We start from the raw sequence: 27995 nt of genomic DNA on the forward strand, positions 1-27995 counted from the left end.
TGTAACTTGCCTAAAGCGTTTTAATGTAAAGAGTACAAATATTTATGAATAAATGAGGTTTTATAGAAAAGAAAATATCTACCATGACATTGAAATCCATTAGATCGTGGGACCCTCTTCTAAGGCATGGCGGAGGCCTCAGCTGAAATGACAGATTCAAACTACCCAAAATATTTGCTGTGCAAGAGGTTAGTAATCCTGTAGTGGCAGAGTGGCAGATGAAGAGATCTGATTTTTTGATTCTTCTCTGTCTGATCTCGGTCGTCCCATTGTAGTCTTTTGAGCAGACTGTCATAAGAGTAAGCTGCACACCCAAATCAGAAATATAGACCCTACTAAGATGCTAATAATTTCTTATCCTTTCAAACTAAGGACATGACAAATTTTCTTTGCTTCTCATTGTCTTCGTATTAAAAATACCTTGATACAGACGAGGTATAGCAGGGGTAGATTTTGGGTAAAAGAATAAAAGTAGGTCTTCTTCTCGAAAGACATGATTTGTGAGATGATTATACGTCTGACAAGAGGTATCACCTTGTTTTTCCCCCAGTGACTAGAAGGCTTCTTGCTTAGTTTTATTTGCAAACAGCTGCAAGACTCAGCATGTGAAGAGAAGAACGTCATGGATGAGTATTCTGGGCTGGCTGCCCAAAACTTGTTATGATCATTACACATCTCTCACACAGTATGTGACGGTTTTCCCATCTTCATACGTGATTCTTTGTGTAAAAGGAGAGCTGAAAGGGCTATCTATAATTACACAACTCCAAGGCAAATAATAAAAAGTCAACAACAAAATTAGAAACCGATAGAAACATGAAATGACTTCTGGTTTCCTAACGCACTATGAGTAGTGCTATAATAATTGAGCTAGAAAAATTCTGAAAATAAATCCAGTAGTTAGCAATTCGTAAAATATGAAGCTGAGAGAAAACATGAAACTTTTGCACTCTCACTTCAGAGGTTATCCAAAGCCTGATCTCTCTGAATGGAGTACATTACCTCGTTAACATTGCCAAATGCATTCCGCTTGGGCTTATTATTTGCAAAGAAAAAGATTTTTTGGATTATGTGTTCTTTGTAATAATCTGCATAGTGTTTTTAAATGCTCCATTTTCAAGGCTTCTGCGAACTGTCATACGTAGTCTTCGTTGATGATTACGTTGTTGATATTTATGCTACTTCTTTCAGTGTCCCTGCTGCTGCCTGTACAGTGAAGGCTGCAATGGAAATCTGCCTCTTAACTTCTTCCCAGGCTTCATGTTGGTCAGCTTTGTTTTTAATGTCAAACATGGCATCATAGATCCCTGGGAATGATTCTCCTGCATACTTGTTATGGCTGCTTGGAGCAAAGATGACATGTCTGTGGGGAAGTTGGGGGAAAAAAATAACAATATTCTACATTAGGAAAATAAAACATATTATTTTCTGAATAAAACTAATCTGTTTCTGTATCATCAGTTAAATTCTTGACACTGAAGATCTAAATAAATAAGATTATTGTAGCAATAGTACCTACAATCTATGAAGCAAGAAAATAACATAAGCTAAATTATTCCATGTGAATTCCAGAACTTTATAGATAAGAAGAGTTGAGATAGAAGTTGACTAATGTATTCTCCTTTCCCTCATTTTAGATGAAATAGAGAGATAAAAAACCAGCCAGCTTCTTTTCTCACAGATATACACAATCTCCAACAGATACAGGCACGCTTTGAGGTAGGAAAGCTGATGCTTTAACAGAAGACTGTTCTCAACAGATTTTTAATCAGAAGCTACGAGGGGAACAAGGACTTTACATCGTAGAGTTCTCTTTCTACAGTTATTTTTTAGTGGAACTTTTCAGTGGAAAGATTCCTGTTCTGAATTATGCAGAGTGGTAGGAGGGCCAAAAAGCTAGACTTGGCTTGACTATTCTGCCTCTCAAACAACATTTACTTCTTGAACTGGATGAGAGAACTACTGAATTCACTTCACTGCTGTTGAAGTACTGCCCTCTACACTGTATTTGCTAGCATGACTGTTCTGCTACAATCAATCAAATTGTAGATACTTCAATTATACCCTATTTCACTTTCAAATCGTAGTAACGATCCTTTACCACTGAAATGACTTGAACTGAGTCCGGGGTGAAACTTTTAGATCTGTTTAGAAGCCCACAGAAATCAGTGGTAATAGGTTTACTGATCTGAATAGGCTTCCAACAAGACTTTTCCTCATTCTGCATAGTGTACCTCACTGAAGTTTTCCCTAATGTTGTCTTCCCTTTTCAATTTTATTTGTCCTGTTTAATCTACTTTTACCACGTTGAATAAAATCATTACAATTCCATTTAGAGACCTGTAAATCTTAAAGGAATTCTTATATGGTACTCAAGGCGGAAAGTGAAAAATAAGCCCTTCTTACCTATAGAATGGCCTGCCAGGTAATCCAAGGGGATCAATAAAAGCCCTTTCTAGAAACATGAGCTGATCATTTAGCGATCTGACAGCAAGTAGGCTAAAAAGAAAACGGAGGAATATGTTAGCTACAAAGTGTTTGGCCCACTCTCACCCCGTGCCTCCATGTACACAGCTCGGGATTTGTGAAGGACAGTAGATCCAGGATGTTGAACTTAAAGTGTAGGCCACGAGACAGCCCAAGTCAGATAACCTGCAAAACAGAATTATGCTGTTCTGTACTGTGAGACAGTCTGAAAGTCTCTTAAAGCTGTTTTTAAAGGCCAAGGAATAGTGTCAAAGAAGACAGAGACTTTCAGGCATTTTCTCTCATGTTGCACCTTATTCCTTTAGCTCGTTTTCATTAGGATGCTTAGGCAGACCATTCTCTTCTTTTGTACCACAGTTTTCTAAAGAACCTATTTTCCACAAGGCCAACCAGCTGCAAATTACTTCAATAAAATAATTTATTTTTATGTAAAACCACAACATCTGAGAAACAGGAACCTTGTGATGTTAGAATCATCTTTTGAATCATCCAAGAACCGTGTTTTTCCAACGTCAGATTGTAAATTCCCTAGAGCAGAGACCGTCTGTGTGCTTTGAATAGCTCTGAGCATACTACTGATGCTTAACAAATACAAGAACTGTGAAGAAGATTATACTGAATATATGTGGGTTTGGTAGTTTACATCCGAAGGAACTTATTGTAGCACTTCAAAGGCACTCACTAAGGAAAATGGTGACATTTATATCGCTGTAAGCCTGGAGTAACTACCATCAAGGAAACTTTTTCAAGTTTACATTGGTGTAAATGAAAATTGAAACTGGTTCGTTGGATTAAAGCTTAGATTTAGGCCATCCATCAATTAAACCATTTTGAAAATGCCACATACATGTCATATGTCATAAATGTCATATTTTACAGAAGAAATTTTTGTTAACTCATTTATCTTGAAAGTTGCTGCCATTAAAAAGATGGCTTTTATTCTCACTTAGTCTTCCATAAGGGTAAGCGTATGGCTAAATTATATTCTTCCCAAGAAATGTAACATACACATATGGATGTGTATGTTAATGGATAAAGGAATATGTTAATGTTAATGTTAATGTTAATGAATAAAAGGAAATGTGATTTCTCATTCTGGGCATGGCCTACAAAGAATAAATTAACAATTAAGTCAAGTGCCAATTAGACCCTTTGGCATAGGTGGTGCATAGAAATTTTGGGAAAGCTCATCAAAAAGCTTGCCACAACTACAATCACGGTACTTCATTGGTGTATTGTTTTTTTTCATTAAGTATTACCATTATCTTGAAAACTAGAGTGCTGGCAAAGGAAGAGCACAAGTCAACATTTGTTCTTTAATGGTAATCCAGTGACAAAATCCTAGGATGTGTTTCTACTTGGAGGGAGTTACACACCTGAGCTGGCTCTGCTCATGCTAACCAGCATTCTAGGCACATCCATGTACCATCCTGGCACTGCTCCTCAATTAAAACCTGACAAGAATTGACATTAATTACCTTGGACACTTTTCAAAGCTAATATGGCTAGATTCCCAGGCTCTGCAGTGTCTCTGATGTCCAGTAATTCAACATTTCTAGACTTTGTTTCCTAGAGTAACCAGATCCTTAGAGACAGGAACCCGTAAGGACCTATGAAACAAATGACTGACGTCATTTGTCGCCAAGGTTATTGGGGGGACTAAATGCAAGGGAAGACCATGCCCTCTGAGCCCAGAGGACTACATGGAGTATTTTACTGGAAGAAGAAAAAGAGTTAAACTTACTTATTGATATCTATTTGTTGCAGTCTCTCATGAAACCTAGCCGCAACTTCTGTAAAATTCTTCACAGCTGAAAACAGAGCATCTGGAGGGAGCAAGAAGGAAGCATTTAACTTCAAATTCTGAAGAAATCAAATTTCAAAATTCTTCAAATTTCAAAAAGCAAATTCTTCAAATTAAAGCTTTATCTTTCCCTGTGATCATGATCTGCCAATTCTCACTGAATAAAAATCAGATGACCCCCTATTCCTACATTAAAAACTATGTAATTCTGTGAAAATGTGCCTTGGAGACAATAGAAATCAGTATTGTTGTGAATACTGCTTATTGCTTGCTACCTAAAGAATGTACATAAATACCAAAAACTAGAGCATGTATTGCCAGAATCAGACTGTTTGGGTAGGTCTGAGATTTTATAAATCCCCAAACCTATGTTTTATTGGTATGTCCCTCCACACAAACATTTTTGAGAAAGTCTGAGTGTACGTGTCTATGTGTGTGTGCATGCACGCACACGTATCCGATATTGGTCATAAGCAGCCAAGTCCTAAACTGAATAGTATGTAATGTTGCCAATAAAATAAAGGCTTCTCAGGCAGGAGGCATATTGTGAATCCCTATAACATGAAATAATATTTCACATGCCAGCACAAGATCCCTATTGTTGCATAGGGATGAACCATTCCTGCGCGACCAAGCCCCGAGGCAAACTTCTCATGATGCTTGCGCTTCCCATCACATGCCCATAAACTGAAACAAGAGAACTTTTGACTGGAGATAACGAGAATAGTTTTAATCCTGAGAACAGTCAAGGACTGTGGTCCAGAGAGGTTCTGTAGTCTCTGTCCTTGGAGGTTTTCAAGACCAGATGGCATAAAGCTCTGAGCAACCTGGTCTGACCTCACAGCCGACCTGCCTTGGGCAGGTTCACCTAGAGACCTTCTGAGGTTCCTTCTAACATGTTATTATCCTATGATCAGTGTTGCACAGAGAACTACCCAACGCTTTTTTTTCAGGGACCAAGACAAAGATATTTTGTTGGCAACACTGGTGAACCGTGCACAGATCAAGAACATTCGACTCTAAGCGTTGGCAGTGGCATAGTCTCTAGACAGGCACGCTAGTGACAAAATATTCAAATTTCAAATTATTAGAGGGTGTGGCTCTTGTTTTATTTTCTGTTCATGCAGCACAAGGTAAATACCAGGTCACGACTAAGACATACATTGAGATAGAACATTGGTAGCATTAACAGAGGAAGAGTGTGATGAAAGACTGTACGTACCAAAGGATACATTGTATGTTGCCAGTTCCTCTTCATGGTTCCTTGACAAATTATAGATGATGTGAGCATAGGTGCTCACAGCTGATGCATAATCTCTACAGTCAAACGGAAGCACAACGGAGTTGGCCAATTCAAACACCAGCCCTCCCCGTACCTGAGCTACTGTCAGATGATTCTTGAAACTGGGATCATAAAACCTCTCCACAATTTCATAGGTTTCATAGACACTGTGGTAAACTGGATAGCTGCTATATTTTTCTACATTCTGAAACAAACCCAAACAAAACCATTACTCAGTTGTAACTTCCGCTTTGCTTGAAAACCTTTGCTGTGGGATTCAAGGCACTGTAGAGTTAAGTTTCAGGTCGCACTAATCCTATGCAGCCACTACAGACAGTCAAATGAGAAGAACTGCGCAGTGGTGGCTCTCTTAGATATCAACCTGTGGAAGATGAACAGTCATTTGGAGATGCCCCTCTCCACTGACCATGTGCAGAGCCTAAGAAGATAGCTAAGAACAGACACATAACCTTTAACCGGCTAAACAGAGGTGAGACTGCCCTGCCTCTCTTTGCTTGGATCTCAACAGTCGTTTCTCTTTGTGCCTTTGAATATGCCTCTTCAGAGGAAAAGGCCACATTGAGTAGATTGCTCCTCAAACATTTCTCAATTAGCCTCACCTCACAGTATGCTCCAGAGTCAAACCCATACTTTCCATAAAACACAAACCATTTTGAATTCAAAGCTCCATAAGTTATTACAAATCATTCAAAAGTCATCATAAGCCATTCATAAGCCTTCAAGAACCACAGGTAATTTTGAGCACATCCATGTACCCCGAGCAAAGTTCCTTTTGTCTGACTGACACCAAGTTGACCATTCCTATTTATTAAATATTTGTGTTGTAGTAGCACAGAGTTCTACTAATGAACTGGGACTCTACTCTGACACACTAAACTGAACTACTCCAAAAAGCTGGCAGTCTAAATGGCTCAATTACAGGTGACGTTATTCAGGCAGTTACAGGGGGGAGACAAAATTACTTAAGACACAGACTTACCCAATTTTTACTGTAGCGTGCTCTGCCTGAAGCAATGCCAAGACGTTGAAAAAAGACTTCAAAGTCATTGCCAGAACCCAGTTTATTTATTCTTTTAACAAGAAAGAGGAAAATTCCTTGAGCGACAATACTTAAAGTATAATTTTAGTTCACTTCCTAGTACTGTGGTAATTATTTATTCTGCAGTCGCAGTCACTAGTCTTTCCCTAGCACTCTCGTTTTATCAATATACCACGAATTGCCTGTGACCCCTACATTACATGCACCTCACCAACTGCATTCTCGGAGGAGCAGAGTCATCATTCTCAGGGGCAGAGAAATCAAACTCTCAAAAAAAGAATTTAACTCACTGTCTTTAATCATTGAGAAGACCCAATGACCTTCCTCTTATTGAACTTCCACTATCCGAAGCTCTCAACTCAGAGAAAACACAACTGTACTGGCATGGCTCCACGGAATAGAATCAGTCTTTGAGCTTCCATAGAGAAACTCTGGTAATTTTGAAGGACAGTGTTGTAAAACCTGTCTGATGTGCTCCCCAGCCACCCAAACTCAGAGGTGTTCCAGGAGGCTGGAGGCGAGTGCAAGGGAAAGCTGCTGTGATTAGCACCTTGTGTGCCTGCCGCTGGGTTGTGCATACAACCCTTATTTGTCTAAATCTCTGTAAACTACATAAGCACTTTACTTTTCATACATAAAGCTTCCTGTTCGTGCTACAAAGGCAGGTTCACAAAACTGTAGTACAATAGCGTATCAGCTGCAATCAATAAAACCCTGAAATTTTTACCAGCTGAGGATCACACCATTTCTTTTAGGAGCTCAGTTTTTCAAGTGGTATTTCTTTAAAAACCACACTCTGCAAGTTACAGTAACTTTTGGCATATCGTTTATTTTCTTTTGTCACTGACCTGGGGACGTCTTTGTATTCTCTTGATGGATTTTTTTTATACCAGCTCTCATAAAGAGTTTTTCCCTCAAACCCCTCATCAGGACTTGGTATCTAGAAAAAGTTTATTGTAAAAAAAGACAAAGGGTACAATTTCAAATGTTACCAATAATCAGGTAAAGTATACGGCTTAGGGCAATTAATAAGTCACAGTCTTAAGTCCCTTAACCTTTCTGCATTTCCACTGTAACATTTCAAATGCATAGCATTTTTCAGAGGAATAGTTTATTGGCTAAAAATAGGTAATTTTCAATGGAAGAAAACACAGGGAAATCAAAACATTTCAAGTCAATATCTACATTCTGATATTTCTTCATGAGATTTTCAGCCATTTAATTTAAATATCCAACATTAAAAAAAACCTCTCAAAACCAAAACTTTTTGTTTCACTTTGCCAGGAAATATCAAACAATTTTGTCTTGGTTTGATTCAAAATTGTTTCTACCATTTTAATTCACAAAAATTATTTTCATGGGTGCAGCAGTAACCTTAGAAGGGTAAAGCGTATAGTGCTTGGTGTTAATGTCATCATAGCTGCTACAGAGCTATCCATACCATAACCATCCTAAAGTTCATTCCTATCACCCTAACTACCTTCCAGATTACTGAGCAGGTTAAACAACGTGGGTATTTTATTTTTTCATCTTTCCTTTTTATTGGTCAGCTGCTGAGGTTTTATTATCTTTAATCTATTAAAGATTATTAATATCTATTCTATTATTAATATCTAAATCTACTATCTAAGAATCCGCAATAGAAATAAAAAATCAAACTAACATATTTGGTGTTTTGGTCATGAAGCTAACTGTTCATAGAACAGCGTTAACACTTTTTGCCACAGATTAACCTTGGATGGGATCACACAGGACCTCCTTCCCGATCAGCATTCTCTTCAGACATCAGCCACCAACAAGCTGCAATTACGCGCATTCTTCAGCCTTTGTCGCTGCTTCCCAGCTCCAGGATGGGTTATGAAACCATGTATACTGGTATTTAGGCCAACATTTGGTGCCCAAACTAAGACTTTGCTGACCTGACTTTCTGACTGTTCTGAATACCTGCACTTAGCACAGGTTACCACGGGAACTGCAGGTGATCTGCTCTTCTGCAGTTCAGGGCAGAAATATCTTTATCTGAGCACCTAATTTCAACAGAGTTAAATTTTATTTGTTGCTTTTCAATTGCCAGCAAATTATTACACTGAATTACTACATATCCTTTACCATTTACCATTACCATTTACCACCTACCATCCTGTACCAGTACAATGGCAGCTTCCAAGAGACAACAAATTAACAACCTTGGAAAAGACAGATGACTGAACATATACAAGCAGATGAAGACAGATCTAGTAGATTCACAGAATATATACAGTAGCTGAATGTACATTATATATATGTATATAAAACACCAACACAGAAAACTAATTAAATGTTCATGCTTTAATGCAGATGAACAGAAAAAAAAACCAACCAGAACTAAAAAGCCTTTTAGTGCCAGCCTCTAAGACTCACTCTCGAAGCAAGGAACATCTTACATCTAAGACGGTGAGGTTATTTCCTGAGAAAGGTCCCTACCTTTTAATTTTGTGTGCCACAAAAATATGTGTGAGAGCATTGTGTTCAGAGCCAGTGAAGCACATTGATCAAACCTGTCACATTATGCTAAAAACAACACTGTGGCAAGCCTTATTTCTTCCCCTGCCTAAAGGGAGTCAGAATCTCTCACTGCCATGGGCACCGTAGTAGTTGGACTGGGCAGCCAGGTTTGTGCTTGTTTCTGTCATCTGGCTCATGGCATTTTTTTATTCTTTTGTTCTTAGAAAGAATACTTTGATAGGAGGAGTGGAAAAATCCCCTAATCCTGAATAACTAATAATTTAAAGGTGTAAACTTGAAATCCCTTTGCTGCCCCTGGGAAAAAGCTCCAGTCACTTAACTATTGACTTACAAGGGGTACTGCAGTCAGAAAAGAAAGAAACATCTGACACTGTATTTTATACACAGAGCCCCATCCAGTAAGTGAGCACTGAACATGCTGGCTAGAAATTTCAAGCGGTATTACCTCTTTAGTAAGACTGTACACCAGTCTGTACATCAGTGGTGTGCAATCCACTCGTAGGGTGTAGTTTCCTGAAAAAAAGGAAAAATCATTTATTTGAAGAAGCAAGTTCTACTGATGCCATTATTTGTTAATAAGAAAGTGACTAGAGAACTACACTCTCTACAAGGAACAAGCTGATTCTCCCCGTAGAAGAGTTCTGGGATCTTGGCAGTGCATTTGGATTGGTGAAGATGAATTACAGCCCAGCTTTTGGGGCAACCTTAAGAGCTTTTCTTATGTCCCTATGTTTATTACGCATGTTCTAAGAGGAGAACCTGACTCTAAAGAGTTCCACAGAAATGCTGACAGGGATTCAACAGTTCTTGTCCCTCCCCATGACTTCCCAAATAGTGTAGCTACTGTAATGGACTTCTCCCCTGAAGCACCAGGAATATCTGAAGGATACTTTATGATTCTGGATCAGTTTCCCCCCACATCTACTCCCAGACTAATGCAACAACACTATCACATGGAAGCTTTTATGGATCTCCAAGCCAAAGTGCCTCCAAGTCACCTATATATACCATCACTACTCCGGTCAAAAACCAGTCAAAGCTATGTACCTTCGATGGAGGAATCTGCATTGATATACGCCACTCCTCGTGCTTGCAATACTTTGGCATTTTCCTATGAGAAGAAAAAGAGGAAGAAAATGCTGTGGAACACTTTTTTTTCCTAAGAACTATTTTCCCATCCACAGAAGTAAGAGCCGTTTCAGGGAAAGACATCACGTACTGCAGGGAAACATATATTCTTGGTAGTTCAAAAGGAAACTTATGAGTGTGTGTGCGTGAGTGTGTGTGAGTGCGTGTGTGTGTAAGGAAGAGAGAGGGAGGGAGGGACGAAGTGCTGCTTTCTGGTACAGACTTCTCAAGGATCTGCCACAGTGAAAGTTTCTCTTTGAACACTATTGGTTTACCTCAGCCCACTCTGTCGATCCTAACAAGCCAAATTCCTCTGCATCCCAGCTTGCAAATATCACTGTTCTCCTTGGCCTCCATCCTGCAACAAAAGACCATGAAAACTGTATTCCAGAAATAAAGACTGCTTGTTACATGGTGACTAACATGACAACAAATGTCATTTGGGGGGAGTTCATCTTTTATCCCCATCTGTGGGGAAAGAGGTGTGTTTAAGGAACTTTAACACCAACTTTTTCACTATCTAATCTAATAATGGTTTGCTAATTTTGTAGCAATCTCACTTCTGCTTCAATATTGTGCCAAATAATGTATTCTTTTTCACTTCTCAGCTTTAACGGCAAGAAAATTTTCTAAAATTTAAAACTCTGAACAAGCAAAAATAATTGTTGAAGAAAAGCTTTTCTACTGGTTTTGCTCTGTCCAATTTAGTGGACGCTGCATACCAGTGTCTACTTTGACAGAAAAGTGTCTGACATCTTTTCATATCTATTACTGAACTTCTTCGACCTGTCTCACAAATGCTGGATTTCAAAACTTAAGGAATTCCCTGTAACTTTGACAGATCACCTTCAAAACAAAGATCTTTCACTTGAAGTGAAATCTGCATCCCATTTAAACTCAGGCCAAATGAAACACATTCTATTGCCCTGCCTCTGTAACCGCCCAAAGTTTTCTTTGAGGCTACTGGAATCTTCGTCTTTTGCTCCCTTGCATTCCAAGGGCAGTTTCCCCTAATACCCAATAAGTGGGAGGGAATGGAAAGAAAACTAAATGTCAATAGGTTTTAAGTGCAATGGTTAGGCAAAGAAAGCTCCTTTAGCATAGTACGTGAGCTGTCAGAGCTTCTTTGCGTGGGATGTGAGATAGGGAAATGGCATTTGCACTGACAGCAGCAGAAACTTGGTACAGCTGGCATTTGTTCTTATTCTAATGTAACTAGGCGTGAGGTATTTTTAACCGTTACCTCCTCCTATGTTTGCACAGCTCATTCTCTGCATTCCACAGACACGCTTTATATATTCTTGGGTCTGTCTCCAAACCACAGTCAAGTGCTGAGAGGGTTCTCGATGTTGCCTCGATGAAACTTTGATCAGTCCACCGCTGTATTGCTTTTACAGGGACACTGAAACATCCAGTCTGACCAGCCTCAAATACACAGCCATCAATTGTACTTAAATGTCATATTTATTTCAGTAGCCCCAATTTTGTGTTTTGTCTTCCTTTACGTGTACCTTCTCTTGAGTAGAAGTACCTCACAGATACGGAAGTTGTAACTGGAGCTAATTAACAACTGCAGAGCAGCGTGCTTATTCAAGAGATCAGAGATACAGCTGTTTAATTTTAAGCATGTGCTTAAATCCCAGAGAAATCAATAGGCACTGCTGAGAGCATTGATTTTGGTGTGCTTTATTCTTTCATTACATTACCTTTCCTTTTCAGTTTTCCAAAGCTCCTCACAATCTCGTGAACCACAGCTGCCCCACTCTGAGGATCAATGCCACCAAATACCCACGAGTCGCGGTGGCCTCCCAGGATGACATATCTGTCTAGAGAAATTAATGATGGAGGTTTACCTAGAAAAACTTTTTTCCTGCCATAGAAATGCTAATTGTAAGTAATTTCTAATTTTCCATGTAGGTATCAGGCAACAAAGCTTAACAGTTTATAATAACATGATAGGCAAAAGACATCTTAAATCTCCAAAGACGTTCTTCTGCATTTTCAGCCAGTGCTAAAGAATTTGTCAAACACAATAACTTGATCTCATAAAACCTAAAACCTCTTAAATTCCATGTTACTTCTGTTATTAGAAATACTGCACCTGTCCTCTAAAGATAGAAGCATCTTTCCATATTTTACAATAGTGTGCTTCATAGTGAAGTTGATCCACTAATTATATTATACAGCATGCCAACTCGCAACATTAAGGTGTGCTGAATGCAGTATTTCTCTGAATATATACATTGTCAATCATAAAAAGAGTTGTCCAATCACGATAGAGATGTGATTAATAAGGTGAAAGTCAGACTAGATCTCTGTGCTACCATAACATGGTTAAAGTTGTGTGTCAGGCAACAGGGAAGTGCTGCAGTTACAAGTTAAATGATGTTATCATCATCCTAAGGATGTCTGTATGTCTGGGCTTTCAGACTGTAAAATCACCCTGGTTACAAGAGAGTGTAAGACAGACAAAAAGTCAGTAGTGGTGGATGTGATGTCTTCAGACGGAATGCAAAATCCATTCCCCTGTGTTAGCAGGGAAGAATATCCACTTAAGAATATTCTTTCAATTGCGAAGTCACTTGCCTGAAGACAAATATTTCCATCTTGGTTATGACTCCCCATTGAAAATCAGCATTTACAGTGAAACTGCTGACATACCCTGAACCACACGAAAGCTGGTGCAATAAATATTTCAACTCCAATGATCATGTAGTGCAATATTTCAGAGAAAACTATGTTCTCCATTTCCCCCTTGTAACTATGAAGTGCGTGTAGAGGTCACTGGACGCTCGCATCACACTGAAGACAAATGACTTTACCTGGTTCCACTGTGCCTCTGATGGTACCGATCACATTGTAAATCCTCCTTACTTCGTTGTTGCTATGAATGTGCATTTTCACCTTTCTAGTGCATTGGGAAGAAAACCCAAAGAGAAAATCCACCAGATTAGATAAGAAAACATCTTGACGCCTTTCAAAAGTGTACAATATAAATTGTAAGGAAAGCATTTTGGCCAAATTTATCCTCCGTTAAACCAAAGTAAATCTGAAAAGATTTCAGTGTAGTTTTTTTCTGGATTTATACTTGTGCAATTGAGAACAGCTTTAGCCCTTGAAAGCTATGTATTGTTATTGATGTCAATAGGATTTACAAGGGTAACAGGCTCAGAACTCCAAATTCAAAGATTTTTTGCTAGCAGATAGTTTTTAAATTTGGAGAAGTGAAAGAAAAATGAAAACCATCTAATGTTAGAAAGATAAATAGTTCTCATCATCTAGAGGTTGGTGCAAATTAGAACTGACCCCAGCACAGGCAATATTGATGTGGCAGCTCAGGCAGCAGAAAATCAGACAACCTGAGTTGCAACAAGAGAATTTGTTTGTTTATCTACAACACGGCTGGAGGTGCAACAACTCATCCTCAAGGGCTGTCTGTATATTTTTCAGAAAGAATTTTTCATGTGGTATGACTAAGCCACAGGGAGGTCAAACGGTTCATATGAAGTCAGTACAATAGCTCAGCCAATATTGAAACACCTGGACTTTAGTCCTAGACTGTAATTACTAAATCAGGTTAAAAAAATCGGAAGCAATAAAAATGACATTGTAGTTAAAGCTTTTTTTCTGGAAAACTTGACTCGTAGGTTAATACTGTTTTATATAAGGCAATAGGTAAGACCGGAAGCTGGACCTACATGAATTTTAAGAAGACAACAAATTCAGTTCTCAAAAAAATAATCAGTTTCATCAAATAGTTTGTCAAAGGTTAGATGCTTTTCAAATGTCACTGGTTAAAGACTATCTGGAAACTAAAGCAGTTCAGTCATATCCCTCCAATCGAGATGTACTTCTACTGAAGCTTTGCCGTGAGTGCAGTTCAGCCAAGGAAATGGTCATAATCAAAGGAATGACGCAAATAACCCCAACTACTCTACCTTTCGTCAAATTCTATTGCTCTACCTGTTCTTCTCTGATCCCAAGCATGCTTTCCTTATGAAACAAAACTGACCTTGTGGAATAATCTGTTGTGAAGCCAGGACCCACGCTGTAAGATACATTCAAATTTCCTTTCCAGCTACTATGCGGCGGTGCGTGTCCTCCCATATTACTATTATGAAAAAAAAATTATCATTATTAGCTACAGACATCTTACAATAGCACCAAACACGAATGAGGAACCAGGAATCACACTTTGTCAGGTCCCATGCACACCAGTCATCGTCTTTGTCTCATACAATTTATACTACAAGTTTCCACAGGAGAATAATCTGTCTTTTTAGCTACATTAATACTAATAAATTAACATAGAGGAATAGTCCTGGGCATTGAGATCAGCCTGGAATGGCCTACAGCTATCCTGTTAGCCTCCAAAGGTTTTGCATACAATCTGCCTCTTGCAAACGCTCCCTGGAATCTCCTGCTACGTTGAACTGGATTTGCTTTCGAATAAGCAGAGAGTAACTTGGGCCATTCTAACCGTTTAACAACATAGACAGTTTCTGTGCCTGGATACTGTTCGATCTGTCAGCACAGACAGAGTTGATGTGTTTCAAAGGTGTCTAAAACTGCAGAAATGTGACCAGTCCAAGCCACCTCTTCTTGTTCCATTGTCAAAGGTGAGATGTTTTTTTCTCAGTTAACAAAACTGGAAATGCAATAATTCAGTGGATCGCAATCACCCATACTTATTCACCTATTCTAAAGGATTTATATTTTTGACACGAACTTGTGAGAAACAAAAATATTAAAAAGTATGTTGGATGTTCTGGTTCTTATTGGGCAAAATATATTTATTGTAAATAAAAGCATGTCCTTTACTGCAAATGCATATTTTAGTCAAGCTTTACTCCACAGAACACTTCAGCATGTCTTTAAGTCCTTGGTTTATTTTCTTACATAAAAATGTGATAGCAGGAATAACCAGAAGTTATGATTTCTCAAGACAAAAGTTAAAAAAAAGACACAGTATTTTTAGAGGATTTAGATTTCATTTCTAATTATGAAAACCAATTTCTAGAATTATTTACAAGTTATTGAAGAGAAATATCTAGCTACCTCATATTTATATATATTATTCTGCTCTACCACTACCAGTTGGCAGTGGAAAAAAGAGTTTTTTAACTTATACCTTTATCATTATGAACAGTTATCCTCATAACAGAGATGACCATAAAGCTTTAAAGAAAAGACAGTTTGGACATATATTAGTCCGTAAAAGCTTGGGAGGAAATAGGAAAAACACTAGAACAGTGCTAATGAACATCAGGTATGCAAAGACACAAATATAGTAAAATTCTGCCTCATATAAAAATATCTAGCTTTAATACTTCAGAGGAAACCTGCACTGAGAGACAAGATAGAATTAATTTTTTTTTTTTACTCCGTATTCAAACAGAGGCATCAAACAGAGCAGAATGATTGCTCATGTGATTTAGATGTAAAATTCCTACACAAATACACACGCAAGATTAAATTCACTTATTGCCCTAAACACTTACGCGCGGTGCTGTTGCCAGCCCAGGCGTTTCCTGCTCTGTACCTCTGCAGTTGACAAAGATGATTATTGCTACATTTTTAGGGGAACGATACACTTGACAACTCAATCACATCTTAGTTTTTTCAGAGAACTTCTTTGGTTTGTTGAGATAATTACGAATTCTAATGCTGCCCGCTGGCAAGCTGGTAGCCTGTCGTCATGTCACTTGCATGTTTTGTAAGCACACTCAGCTACATGTCTACTAAATCCCCCATAACACTCCAGAGTTTCCTCAGTGTCCTTATATTAGTTTGCTAGCATCGCTTCATATTTCTGCAGCACAATACACCTGATGAGAGAAAGCACACGCCTTCATCTAACGGAGGACAGTGTAGATACTGTCCTATCAAACACACACGGCAAGCATTTCCCTGGACAAATGAATGACTTAATTTGCGGTCTTTTTCACAGGATGGGTATCATGCCATCCTCAAAACTTATGCCTTTATTCAAACTGAGAGGCACTTTATAACTTCAGTATACCTGACTGATCATGATATATTGCAAATGATCCTGATATGACATCATTGCAAACGATATCCGATATGTAGTAATAGACAACATGTTTGCCTTCTATGGAGGACCTAATGGGAAACACACACTATTTCAACAGCTACGACAGAAGCACAGTGCAAGTCTTCTCCCTGTCTTTTCAAATACTCTCATAACTTTCAAAAAACAGTCTGCTTAAAATTCTTCATGTCTCCAGTACACTTACCGCAGCAATGACTCAGCATCATGATAGCCAATGGGATGAACTGGAATTTTTGGGAGACCTACAGCACTGTCTTTGTCTAATCGATAGGTGTATTCTGAAAGCAAAAGACAGTTATTTTCATATTTACAACTCTCAGAAGGAATCTGTACAATTCATAGCACAGTCCTAACGCTGGAGTCAGGGATAATCATTTCACTTTCCTCAAAGTCAGGCTGACAGTTCTTCAGTGATTTCCTTCTTTATCAACATGTTTTCAGAGAAACACTAAAAATGTTCTCCAATAGTGTCTTCAGTCATGCATTTAGAGCGTTAGGTGAAGGTGATGAACCAGTGGGAAACAGTCATCTTCTCAGGAGCCTCAGCTGCAGCCAGGTGACGAGTCCCAGTATGAAAGATCTCCGCGTTGCCAGTGGGGGCTCTTGTGGAGGGAAAGCAGCCCAAATCCTGCAGAACAGGAAACTACAGAAGCAAAGCAACCTGTGGGCTGTGTAGGCTGGCTCCTTGCTGACTGACTGATGAGAAACAGGAAGAGAAGACTAGGGCTTCAGCTGTCCAACGCTTGTGTCACGATCTCTGGGCTAACTTGGGTATGTCTGTGAAGTTAAGCAGACCAGCACTGCACTGTGTAACTCCCTTAACATACCCTCGCTTTCTCTGATGCACCTTTTGCAGAAGTGGCCTACTGATGTGAAGCCCAATCTGCCTCTTCTGAGCAACAGAAAGACCAAGAAAAAATGTGGTTTTTTCCAAGGGAACGAACATCCCCATTACCTTCCCATCCCTTCCTGAAAGCAGACCCTCAGAGTATGACTTCTTCAGTGTCACTCACCTTTTGCAGGATAACCTGGTGTCAGAGGATCCCCTGCCCCGTTCAGGTTTAACACATTCCCACGCTGGGCTCCTCCGCCTGGAAGGTTCCAGCCGTTTGGATAGGGATCTACTCCTGGGGCGCAGTAGTCAGCAGGGTCAGAGTACAGAATAACTCCCTTGGCACCTGCCAGTTCAGCATTCTTCACCTGCAAAGCACATCTCCGGTCCCTATCCAGTCCTTTATAGCTTCACACAAGAGTTCAAGGGGCAAAAGAAAGTCGTATAAATTACAGTGATTATTCCTCAGGGCCTTTTACAGTGCCTGGGCTAAGTAAAGGGCCCATTACTGTCTCATAGCAAAAATTTCCTGAAAATATATATGTGGATATCAGGTTCCATAAGAAAGTAAAAGGTTTTCTGTTGCTCTGCATTTTAGTTAGGAGATAACTGCATTAACGTGGAACGCATCCTTCACACTACTACTACATAACCTGAGTTTATATTCTGTCATCCAGACAAATACAATCAACTGACTATCGAAAGGTACCCATCAGGGATGGAAAAAGCTGTATCACATGGATGCAATCTTATCTTTCAGTTAGTCATGTATTTACCTTGTTTACCTAAACGATCTCCTGAGATACCTCAGGCTTCAGACTACACAGAAACATTATTATTGGAGAGCTTGAAACTGTCTTTGGCTGTGAACAAGCCTAACTCCAAAGGGGCCTCTTCACGAGGCTTAGGTTTATTACAGCAGAAGCACGGACCTGCACGCTATTTTGGTTTTTAAAAGTGTTCTCACACGACTTTATTATTGTATAATCCTGGCTGGTAGAGAGTGAAAGAAAATATATGTCATTCTGACATCCCAATCTGTTTTGCCACTAGATAAGACAATGATGTATAGTGACTGAGTGACAACTAATCCTCAACAGTTTTAAATTTGCATATTTTAATTCAGAAACACTATAGCTTTTTTTCAGGAAATACAGTACTTGCCTTAATCCTCTATCCTATTCTTGCATACCATTCGGAAGTTGGAAAATCACAGTACAGTTCTCCAGATTTTATACAAGCTACCGAATTCTTCAGTATATAAACAGTCATTAGAAATGAATGAACAGATCATCCCTTTGTGTCAATGAGGGCATGTAATTTCTAAACCACAGGACAACTGCCCCTCTAGATACTAATAACTCTGAGGTGTTTGTATTTAATTTTAATAGAAGATTCATAGCCAGCAATACCTTCTTCAATTTTTAAGTCTTTTCCATTCAGATAGTATCTTTAAGAGTGGTAAACAATTTAGTGAAAATATTGTCTGAGCTAGAGTGTGAGTTACATGTCACTTTTCACTGGTGTGTGTACGTACGTATGTAAACCAGTGAGTTACCCACTTAAAAGCTCACAGGAGATTACCCAAGAGCATATAATAAGAGCTGGCATTCCAGCGAGGAGATTCAGTGTTTGATACCCTTAGGTAACTGAAAAATGCAAACTATAGTCCTGCCACAATTAGGGTCAAACTAATTTTTGTACAAGAGCCAAACACATTTAAATAACTTGAGCATAAGTATGCACATGATTATGTACTTTCCTATCAGGCCATGGAAACATGCAGAAATTTGTAGCTTAAAAATATTTATATGATAGGGACATTGAATAAACACATATAGAATTTAAAATAACCTCCGTATAGTTACAGTCTCTGCCTGGTGTACAGAAACCACTATGAAGAAACATAATATAGGCATCTTAAGGCACAGATGAACCAATAGGGAAGAACAGCCCAGTTCAGAGCTACAGTGCGCTTCCCAAGAATGTTAGTAATATTTTGGAACTCTTTCTAGTATGCAAATACGGAACATTTTCCAACTTATTAACTTTTATCCTATAGATGTATTATATGCGTATTAAATATATACTTTATGTCTTCTAAGAAAGAACCATCTTTGAGCACAGCGCTATGAAAAACCGTTAGGCTAAATTTTCCAGAACACTTTAGTAAGTGTTTCAGTCTCGTGAAATCAACTGAAGGACAGCACAAGTAACGTTTTCACAGAGAGGCATTACCTTATTTCCTCTGAAGATCTTCCCATATCTGGCAATAACAATCTTTCCTGTACAGTTAATTCCCATTTCACGCTCTAGCTTAAAGAAGTCCTCGGTGCGGCCATAATTCACATACACTAACTCACCCTGATCGGAAGAGGTAGAATTTGAAACAAGAATGTCAATGAGCATGTCAAAAGGAGGATGTGATCTAGTAAGAGAATCAGATGGGAACAACGACCTCTGGGACTGGCTCTGGTACGAATTCTTTTTTGATCATGAGACGATTAGGTAGGCAAGTGACTTCTAACGAGTTTATAGACTCCTACCATCCAAAGCTGCCAGACTCTGTCCTTAACGGAGAGTTAAGATAGGACTGCTGAAACAGAAACTTCGAGTAAGCACTCAGAGTGCAGCAATTACTTCTCTTCGTAGTCTGTTTAAGCTGTAGTCCGTCTTGGACAGATGGAGGTAATTCAGACCCAGAGGCCACAGTAAATATTTTATGCAGTAAACTAAATGATGCCAATATCCTATGAAATTCTCAGGACTCGATTATCATTCAATACAGCAGAAGCTACAGGACTGTCAAAATAAATACAACTTGCACATGAAAAAAGTATTCTTCACGATTGTGTTTCAAGCCTGTTATTCAGTACTTGATGCCTGATTCATCTTCCTTAATGTCAGTTACCTAAAGGTTGTGTGCATTGTCTAAGAAGGTCCTGTAGTGCACTCCATAGCCAATGAAGAGCTGGGAAGTCCTCTGAAAACTCACCCTTTCCAGGAGAACTCACCTCAATCCTGTTTCAAACACCTATTTTAGGAAGGAATAAACTGCCCTCTGGATATACCTCTCCTTGATTACACCTGAAAGACTGTTTTAGAGAAAATGCCTATAATAAGCCTCAAAGACTGATTAAGGGAAAATGCCTTTGATACCAGACAACTAAAATTAGGTGACAGGACACTTTTCCTTAGTGCATTTCTCCATATCACCAGAGACCTCCAGAGAGATCTTCAATTTAATTTCAAAAAGGTATAAACTTAAATCTCTTATACCGATAAAAATCGCTGACTAGATATTCAGGCGGTCTCACATTAAGAGCATTCAAATGTTACCATATATAGTCTCATATAACAGATTCTGGTCCTCTGTGTTCAGAGAATAATTCAAAAACACAAGGATTATTCTTGGGGAGGTTTTTCTGAATTTATGGAGTAGTTTTCCTTCTCAGTAAAGTCAAGTATAGCTCTATAGAAGTAGAGCTCTCAAGCTCTAAGTAAGTAAGCAAGTAAGTAAGCAAGCTCTACTTACTTAGAAGTATAGCTCTCAAGAACTTTGATCCATTTCTACCGCTTTCCAGGAAGTTGCCTACTTGCGAGACTACAGTTAGCCTGTGATGCGGGTACTTTACATCCTTCTCCCTTCATTGAACTCGGAGCTTTACGCAGGAATTGTTCGCAAAATTAATGAGGAGAAAGAGAACCTGAACTTGGCAAGTTCCAAATATCTCTCTCCGTAGCTTAGTTCTGGTTTTTTACAGAATGCCTTTTAACACAAAATACATGAACAGGCCTGGGAGAATTCAGAAGAGCCCTGAACGCACTGAGTATTCCCACTGCTGAGCTATATACATGCTCCCTCTTTGCAGCACACGTGCAGACAGCTGCTCACTGGAGAATGTTATTGCTAACAGCGCTAGCTAGGAACCTGGAGCTTTTGTCAAAGTTTTATGCAATAAGGTGAATATAAGCATCACATTTTGAAAAGACAATCTGTCTTTTCTTTTTTTTTTTTCAGAAACAATATTCTTACATCTAATTAAAATAAAATCATTTTCTAAAGAAGAAAGATGCAGCTTTCAGAATTTGTTTTTATTATTTCCATGACTTCACTTTTATTATTTCCCATATCCCATCACTCTCTCTCCAGAAATCAAATAAAGTGGTGAAGTTATTCTGCTTTCTTTGGGGCTATTATGTTATAACACAGTGCCAGAATCCGTGAATTTTACCTTACGTTACTGCAATTCTTGAAATACTCTAAGCTGTCATATCCTAGGGTACAGACTATCTGCTCGGTTCTCCAGCTTCCTTTGAGTATCTGAGGCAAATGAATACAGAATACCTTTTGTTTTCTGGACTTGCGCAGCTTATTAACAAACTTCAGGAAGCACATGACTCTAATACCGGGCTGTGTGAGTAAAAGCCTTGTTAGCAGGTTTCAAAGTCAGATCCAACTTTAAAGCAGAGACTGGACCAGATGACCTCCAGAGGGCCCTGCCAACCTACGTTATTCTATGTATAGAACGTATAGACAGGAAAGATGCTGAGAACAACAACAAAAATTTCTAATCTTACAAAATATTAATTGAAACCACTAATGATCACGGGATAGAAAGCTCCTGTTACACAGGACAGCTTTATAAAAGCAAGCCTGCCAGCTGGTACAAGATAGAAAAGATTAGTGTTAAACTCCAATCACAGCAACACTTTTACCGCCAGCTAGAAATGCTAGCAAAAGCCCTTTTCAAGCATACCGTACACTGTGCAGTTATACCTGTCAGTGTGAGCCTTGGGCAAGCAGCATTTTGAAAATTAGATTGTTCACTTGGCTCCATAAATGTAACAGTCTTATTTGTTCATCAAGATGGGAAACAATGGTGCATAGCCACAGAAATATCAGGAGAAGCTTATAGCAGCTTACAACATTAAATTATTTTATTTTACCATATTTTTTTTAAAAAAGGTAAAAATAAAATCCAGTTCTGTCTCAAACTAGAGAAAAAAAATCAAACACGTATGGGTGCTCAATTTGAACATTGCTCCATTGCAAAACTTCCACGAACATCAGAGCTACGACATTTTTCCTACTGGTGACATGTCAGGTTTTGAACTAAAGCCTAAGACCCAGGAACTTCACGTTATTCTGTACCCCTCTGTGCTATGCTACGCTACACTACGCTATCATATTCCATCTTTTCTATTTCTGTCTCTATTTCTATTTCTACTCCTGTTCCTACTTCTCTTTCTATTTCTCTTCCCACTTCCATTTCTTTTACTATTCTACGGTGTTACCTCAGGCATTCCTTGGGCTGAAAACGCACTGTAGGGTGGCACCACATTTCTAACAGCCTCATATCCTGGAGGAGGAGGTTCAGATAAGGATGTATTGAAAATCTAGTGGCAAAGAAGAAAAGAAAAAAAAGTAAACCAGGCAACATGGAAAAGAAGTACTGCCTATTCAGGCACATTTCACATGCATTTGCAGTTTAAAAGCCTCTAGTTTTAGAACTCCAAATGAGGAGTGGCAACAACTTTCGCTAGCACCGAGCATCCTTTTCAGCATGCAGGCTCAATGTGTGATCTTGCAAATCCCATCTCCACTCTTCACGCAGAATCCTGCTTAAATGAATACAAGGTCCCTTAAGGTGGTCTCAGGACTGCAGAAAAGAGCAGGTTAGATCATAATGGCAAAAAACGCTTGTGTCCTGCTCATCCCTGGAGCTTCTATGAGCACTACAGCTGCTCCGTAATGAAGTGATGTTACTTGTGACAGTCCATCTCGAGGCCTAAACTCTAATCTTCAAGAAACTGAATTTAGCACAATTACCAATACTGTATAATGAATCAATGCAACTAACGATGCTGACCACGGCTGCTTTCCTCTTTCTAAATAACAGAACAATTTTAAAATAATTTCATTACATAAAGTCATTCTCTCACATAATTCTACTTTAATCCATAGATGTCAGTATGCTGTAAGGATCAGGGTAATTATTAGTATTCCTAGCGCATGCATTAAGAAACAAAGATTCAAAATACAAAAGCAAACGGGAACCCCTCGTTTCCATAGCTTTGGACCAGGCCCAACACCACTAGCAGCGCAGAGAGCTTTCCTTCCCAGGCTTCGCAGGTGTATGAAGGTGATTTTGTTCCCTAGCTGCGGAAACTGGTGTTTTCTGTACCTCATTTCCATGCTCATCAGTTATTGAGATGTAGTTGGGCTTGGTGTCATCGGGGTAAGAGAGCAAGACATCATAATGAACCAACTGAACAGAATCCAAACCAAACTCCTTCCACTCAGCTTGGACTTGCTGCGCCAGATGCAGATTCTCCTTTGTTCCTGCTAGGTGAGGAAGTCGTGTAAAATTGCTAGAGAAAAAGAAGCAACAAGTCAGGATCAGGCATTGCAGCTCATAATCAGAACTCCTCTTAGCCTAGCTGGAAATAAACCCATTAAAGATGATCAGACGTATACAGGCTAAATAAGGACCTAGACTCCTCTGTATCCATGAGTCTTACATATCTTATCCATGTCTTATACATAAATTAACAGGTTTCAGTCTGACCTGAGCTACCACAGGTGTTTGTATCTTCCTCGCAGCTGTGGGGTCTTGTCCTCGCTTTGCTCTTTGTCTTCCGGGTGACCTTAAGCCAATCACTCCTATGCATAATGAGACTGACCCTCCTCGTGAAGTGATAAAAGAATTGGGTAGAATTATCTTTGCGTATTTAATTTAGAAATGTGCATAATTAGTCTGATCCCTACTTTTAATTAACTGGATATTCTCCTTGGGTCCTACTATTTTCATTAATTTTGGCACAAATACCAATTCATCTAAAAGTTCACTCTGCGTGTGTCTTGCTGGCAAATAAGAGAGAGTGAGTTCACAGTGGCTTACCAACAAGGAACAGAAAAACTCAACAACTTGTGACTGAAGAGAAAAAGTCATCCCATGTGAATAACAAACAGTGAAAGATAACATAAATAATGAACAGCCCATTGCCTGGAAAAAAAACAAAAACAAAAATTGTCCTGACCATTGTGAAAGCCTAGTGGTAAAATGAGATGAAGAAACTCCCAGGTGAATGAAGTTGTCATCACAATGCCCTCATCTTGTCATTTGACCATGCCATCAACATGCCACAGAAACATGTGTCGCACCAGATGGTGTTAATGAAGGAAATTGGATCTTCAATAAGGAAGGGGTGTAAGGTTGGGAAAAATTTGAATTTTTTAGTTCCAGTGAGAACAAAGACATCAAATAAAGCATTTTGGAAGAACTATACACTTCTGCTTTTGTAACAAATGCTGCTAGATAAAACCATATTCCTTTGATAACGTAAACATCCAGCACCAACACTGTAGTAAAAGTCCCTGCTACAGTGACAGTACCCTTTTCTGGATGACATACTGAACCAAGAGCACACTTACGTGCTATTGTTAGAGCCAATGGCTGTTTTCTGTATGAGTCTGGAATGTTTAAGTCTCACATTTTCATTAAAATTTGACTTATGGAATAACATTCTCTTACATTATATTCCCATTTAACTGAAGATTGTGTTTTTCTTCATTTCCTCTTCTAATCTGTTGACTGCCTGTACTGGTAGTTCTGAGCAGGGACTAAGTATCTGCCATATTTCACCACAGAACTGGACACAGGACAGTAAATGAAGTACGACATTTCCTGTTGGCATGAAGACAGGGAGTTAAGAGGGCAGAAAGCAGTCCTTTTACAGAGCTGTTTAAGAACAGTTGACTTTTGGGGAGCCAAAACACAGGTTAGGACTGTTAAAAAATCCTAAATCTTCAGGTTTTGATGTTTATATAGTCCAGGACACGGCCGTTATGTAGTAAAGAGAATGTACTTTCCATCTAATTTATTTGCAACAGTTTGTGGCAAGTGCACTTAAAGTGAAACGAGTGGGATTGCCACAATCTTATAAACCAAAAATGTTTTTTCAATTATTTAGTTTTGTAGCAAGACAGAAGTTCATGCTATTTAATCAGGCTGGTAATTTAAGGCAAACCTGAATTTGTTGATTGCTCCTAAAATAACTGATACTCTAACACTTTCTTTACACAGACAGTAAATTTCTATCCATAAACTATGACTTCTGGTCCACTACTGACTGGAATAAATACAGCTCTTAACAAATACTACACTCTCCTAGGAGAAAAATAATCTCTTTACAACACCTCTAAAATAAACAAATAATAGTGTATCAGCGTCCTTGTAGTTCAAGCTTCTAAGTTACAGAAACTAAGAAAGAAATGACAGTAATTAAACTGTAATAGATTAAAAAAATCTGTATTATCATCTTCCATTGTTTTGAATTTTCAGGAACACATGTTAGCAGCTTTGCTTTTAGGATTTATAAAAGAAGTAAGGGTACATTTAAAATCAAGTAATTTAAGTACTAAAGGGTAGATGAGATGACAAAATTAGTGGTAAAAAAACACGGTGTCAAAAAAGACTCTAAAGCTTTAAGACTATGAGCTTTATTATGAGCAGTGTAACGTACCGCCAGCTGACTAGCTGGTATCTACTATGTCTGCTGCAGCTATTCATTGCGCAGACAGAAAGAGCCTGGAAACGTATCCTTCTTCATGAAAGTGAGTACAAGGCTGGAACGGCCACGCATTAACACATAAATTTGGTCACAACATGACAAAGTGTGAAGGGAGAGTAGAGAGTAGCAATACAGTATTAAGGCCTAAGCTGTAGGAAGAACCAAAGGCTTCAACACCGGCATGATTTTCTTCTCTCTTACACTGCTGTAATCTGCTGTTTTCTATTTAATCTCTCCTGATTTAAATTCATCCATACAGCCTAATCTGAGGTGAACTTTTTTCCATAAAAATCAATGTAAGATAAACTTTGTTGTAGACTGAAAAAGGACACGTAAGAGAAAAGCTGAACTTCTACATTGTACAAGCGCTCACCAAGGGCTGAGCACGAGCTTGGCCAATTTTTAACTACTTTAACCACTGAGACAATCAAAACCACTGTTTTGTCCATCACAGCTCACTGGGACACATGAGATAAAATCTACGTCCGAGAACCTGTACACCCTCGTCTGTCTGGTGGCATCCTTGCACTGCTTCCTGCTTGGATTTTCTTTTCTTTTGAGTGATTAGTCTAGATATTGCTTACTAAAGAAACTGCTTGATGTTTTCAGCTTTCATTTCGGCCGTAAACGTTGCCTTCATCTCCTCATAAGGACTCACAGATGTCTTCTTTTCTGTGGGTTTTGCAAACCAGCCTGTACAACACACCAAAACACAATAGTAAGAACACCAGAGCAATCTTACCATGACACACACCATCCCTCTTTGGTTTCACCACAAGATTGTCACTGTGTATTTTACCACTGTTTTTATCTCAGCACAGACAAGCAGCCACAATCTACTGCAGGCTGCACAGCGACGGCAGCAGCAGTTGCCCTCACGTGAAGAGAACTTCTTTACCTAGGTAGATACTGAGGGGAATAAAATACTATATTCATCACAGTTATTTTACTGTACATTCTAAGGAGACTTCTCTTTCTTTAGCACCAGAACATCATTCTGTCAGTCCTATCAGTCAGCTCAGCAGTAAGGCAGCAGCCTTACAAAAAAGCACAGCAACACAGCCAGCCTTTGTAAGGAACAGATGTCTTGTAACTCCTTTCTCACTCTCTGGTCTGTCTGGCTCTTATTCTGGAATTTCTCCCTTACTGTGCAGGCATTACCAGAGTAAGCGATGAGAGGAACACCTGGCTAGGAAGAAAGTGTTTCTGACATCTGTTTTTTGCTTTTAAGTCAGAGTTGGGACATGGTGAGTGCAAACGCAGCGGCGGGTACATGGGCAGTGCAAATCAGCGAACCATCGGGGAGCCGAGGGCGGGTGACAGGCTGGCACCGGCGAGGCACCGGTCACTGGCATAGCGGAAGTGTGCCACATGAAATGTGCCACTTCTCTTTCGGCATGAAGAGAGCGATTCAGTCAGGGCTTCCCGATGGCACGAACCCCAAGGACATACCAAAGGGCGTTTCAAAATACAAGTGGCTCTTTTGTTTTCCTTCCTCCCCTCAGCTGGCCCTGAGCCATCTGCGAACCAAAAGGGAGGGAAAACCTCTTGTGGCAGCAACCCGCAGCCCTGCCTGCTTGGGCCGAGGTGGCACATGAAATTAAAGCCTCTTTCACCCCTCCTGTCAGCGCTCCTCCAGCCCCGTATGTGTCTTCCCGCCGTTCTGGTTTGGGCCCGTGCAGTCTCACGGCAGAGGGCTCTGTCCCCTCCTCACAAACCCAGAGCCTCTTCTGGGCAGAACTACTTTATTTAAAAGGAAATCGAAAACCCAGCCGAAAAAGACACTCTCGACTGAAGACCCCTTCTCTTGCGGAGGAGTCAGGAGTCCCTGGAGGGGTCGGTGGCTGGCCCGGACCGGCCTGAGAGATTATGAGGGAAGGAGGGAGGGAGGGAAGGGGGGAGGGAGGGAGTGTCGGCCGGGCCGAGTACGGACCCACCTCGGGCACCCCTGGCACAAAGCCGCGGGCGCTGGAAGCCGCCTGCTCCTTCCCCCCACCCGGCCCTTCCTCAGCCCGGCTCCGAGCCACCTCCCCCGGCTGGAAGGGCCGAGGGTGGCCGGGAGAGCCCCCCCGCCCCCGATGCGAAGGGAGGTTAAGTCCGCACTGTACCGATAAGGAACCCGAGGAGGAATAGCCCCGCCGCTGCTCCCAGGACGACAGCCCAGAAGCGGCCGCTAGCTGCCCTGGGGCCGGCCGGCTCCCTGGCAGCGCCGAGCGACGTCCACATGGCTGCCGGCCCTCTCCCCAC

The 27995-nt window shown here is 39.8% G+C and overlaps 1 protein-coding gene across 2 annotated transcripts; it reads right to left on the minus strand.

The window, feature by feature from the left end:
• Nucleotides 1–14: 14 nt before the first annotated feature.
• Nucleotides 15–27992, minus strand: LOC134511333 (putative N-acetylated-alpha-linked acidic dipeptidase). 2 transcript variants are annotated; one of them, XM_063325105.1, is made up of 19 exons: nt 27857–27992; nt 26333–26441; nt 23360–23546; nt 22470–22571; nt 19410–19535; nt 17353–17539; nt 16524–16617; nt 14279–14377; nt 13089–13174; nt 11973–12092; nt 10542–10624; nt 10186–10249; nt 9584–9651; nt 7482–7573; nt 6574–6664; nt 5514–5778; nt 4232–4313; nt 2407–2499; nt 15–1363 (listed from the first exon to the last, which is right to left on the minus strand). In XM_063325105.1, the coding sequence occupies exons 1-19, from the start codon at nt 27972–27974 to the stop codon at nt 1174–1176; spliced, it is 2256 nt and encodes a 751-aa protein (XP_063181175.1). In that variant the 5' UTR covers nt 27975–27992; the 3' UTR covers nt 15–1173. The 2 variants fall into 2 exon arrangements, with proteins under 2 accessions (XP_063181175.1, XP_063181184.1); XM_063325114.1 differs by lacking the exons at nt 6574–6664; nt 7482–7573.
• Nucleotides 27993–27995: the final 3 nt, after the last annotated feature.

The sequence above is a fragment of the Chroicocephalus ridibundus genome, chromosome 1 (assembly GCF_963924245.1).
Source record: "Chroicocephalus ridibundus chromosome 1, bChrRid1.1, whole genome shotgun sequence".
NCBI lineage: Eukaryota > Metazoa > Chordata > Aves > Charadriiformes > Laridae > Chroicocephalus > Chroicocephalus ridibundus.

Bases quoted from the DNA above. Each gene is read 5' to 3' on its own strand.
- LOC134511333 (XM_063325105.1), bottom strand. From the start codon at position 27,974: ATGTGGACGTCGCTCGGCGCTGCCAGGGAGCCGGCCGGCCCCAGGGCA. The intron at 22,572-23,359 runs GTACAGAAAACA...CTTTGCCACTAG, and splicing joins CTGATGAGCATGGAAATGAG to ATTTTCAATACATCCTTATC. The intron at 16,618-17,352 runs GTGAGTGACACT...TTTTGCTTTCAG, and splicing joins ACCAGGTTATCCTGCAAAAG to AATACACCTATCGATTAGAC.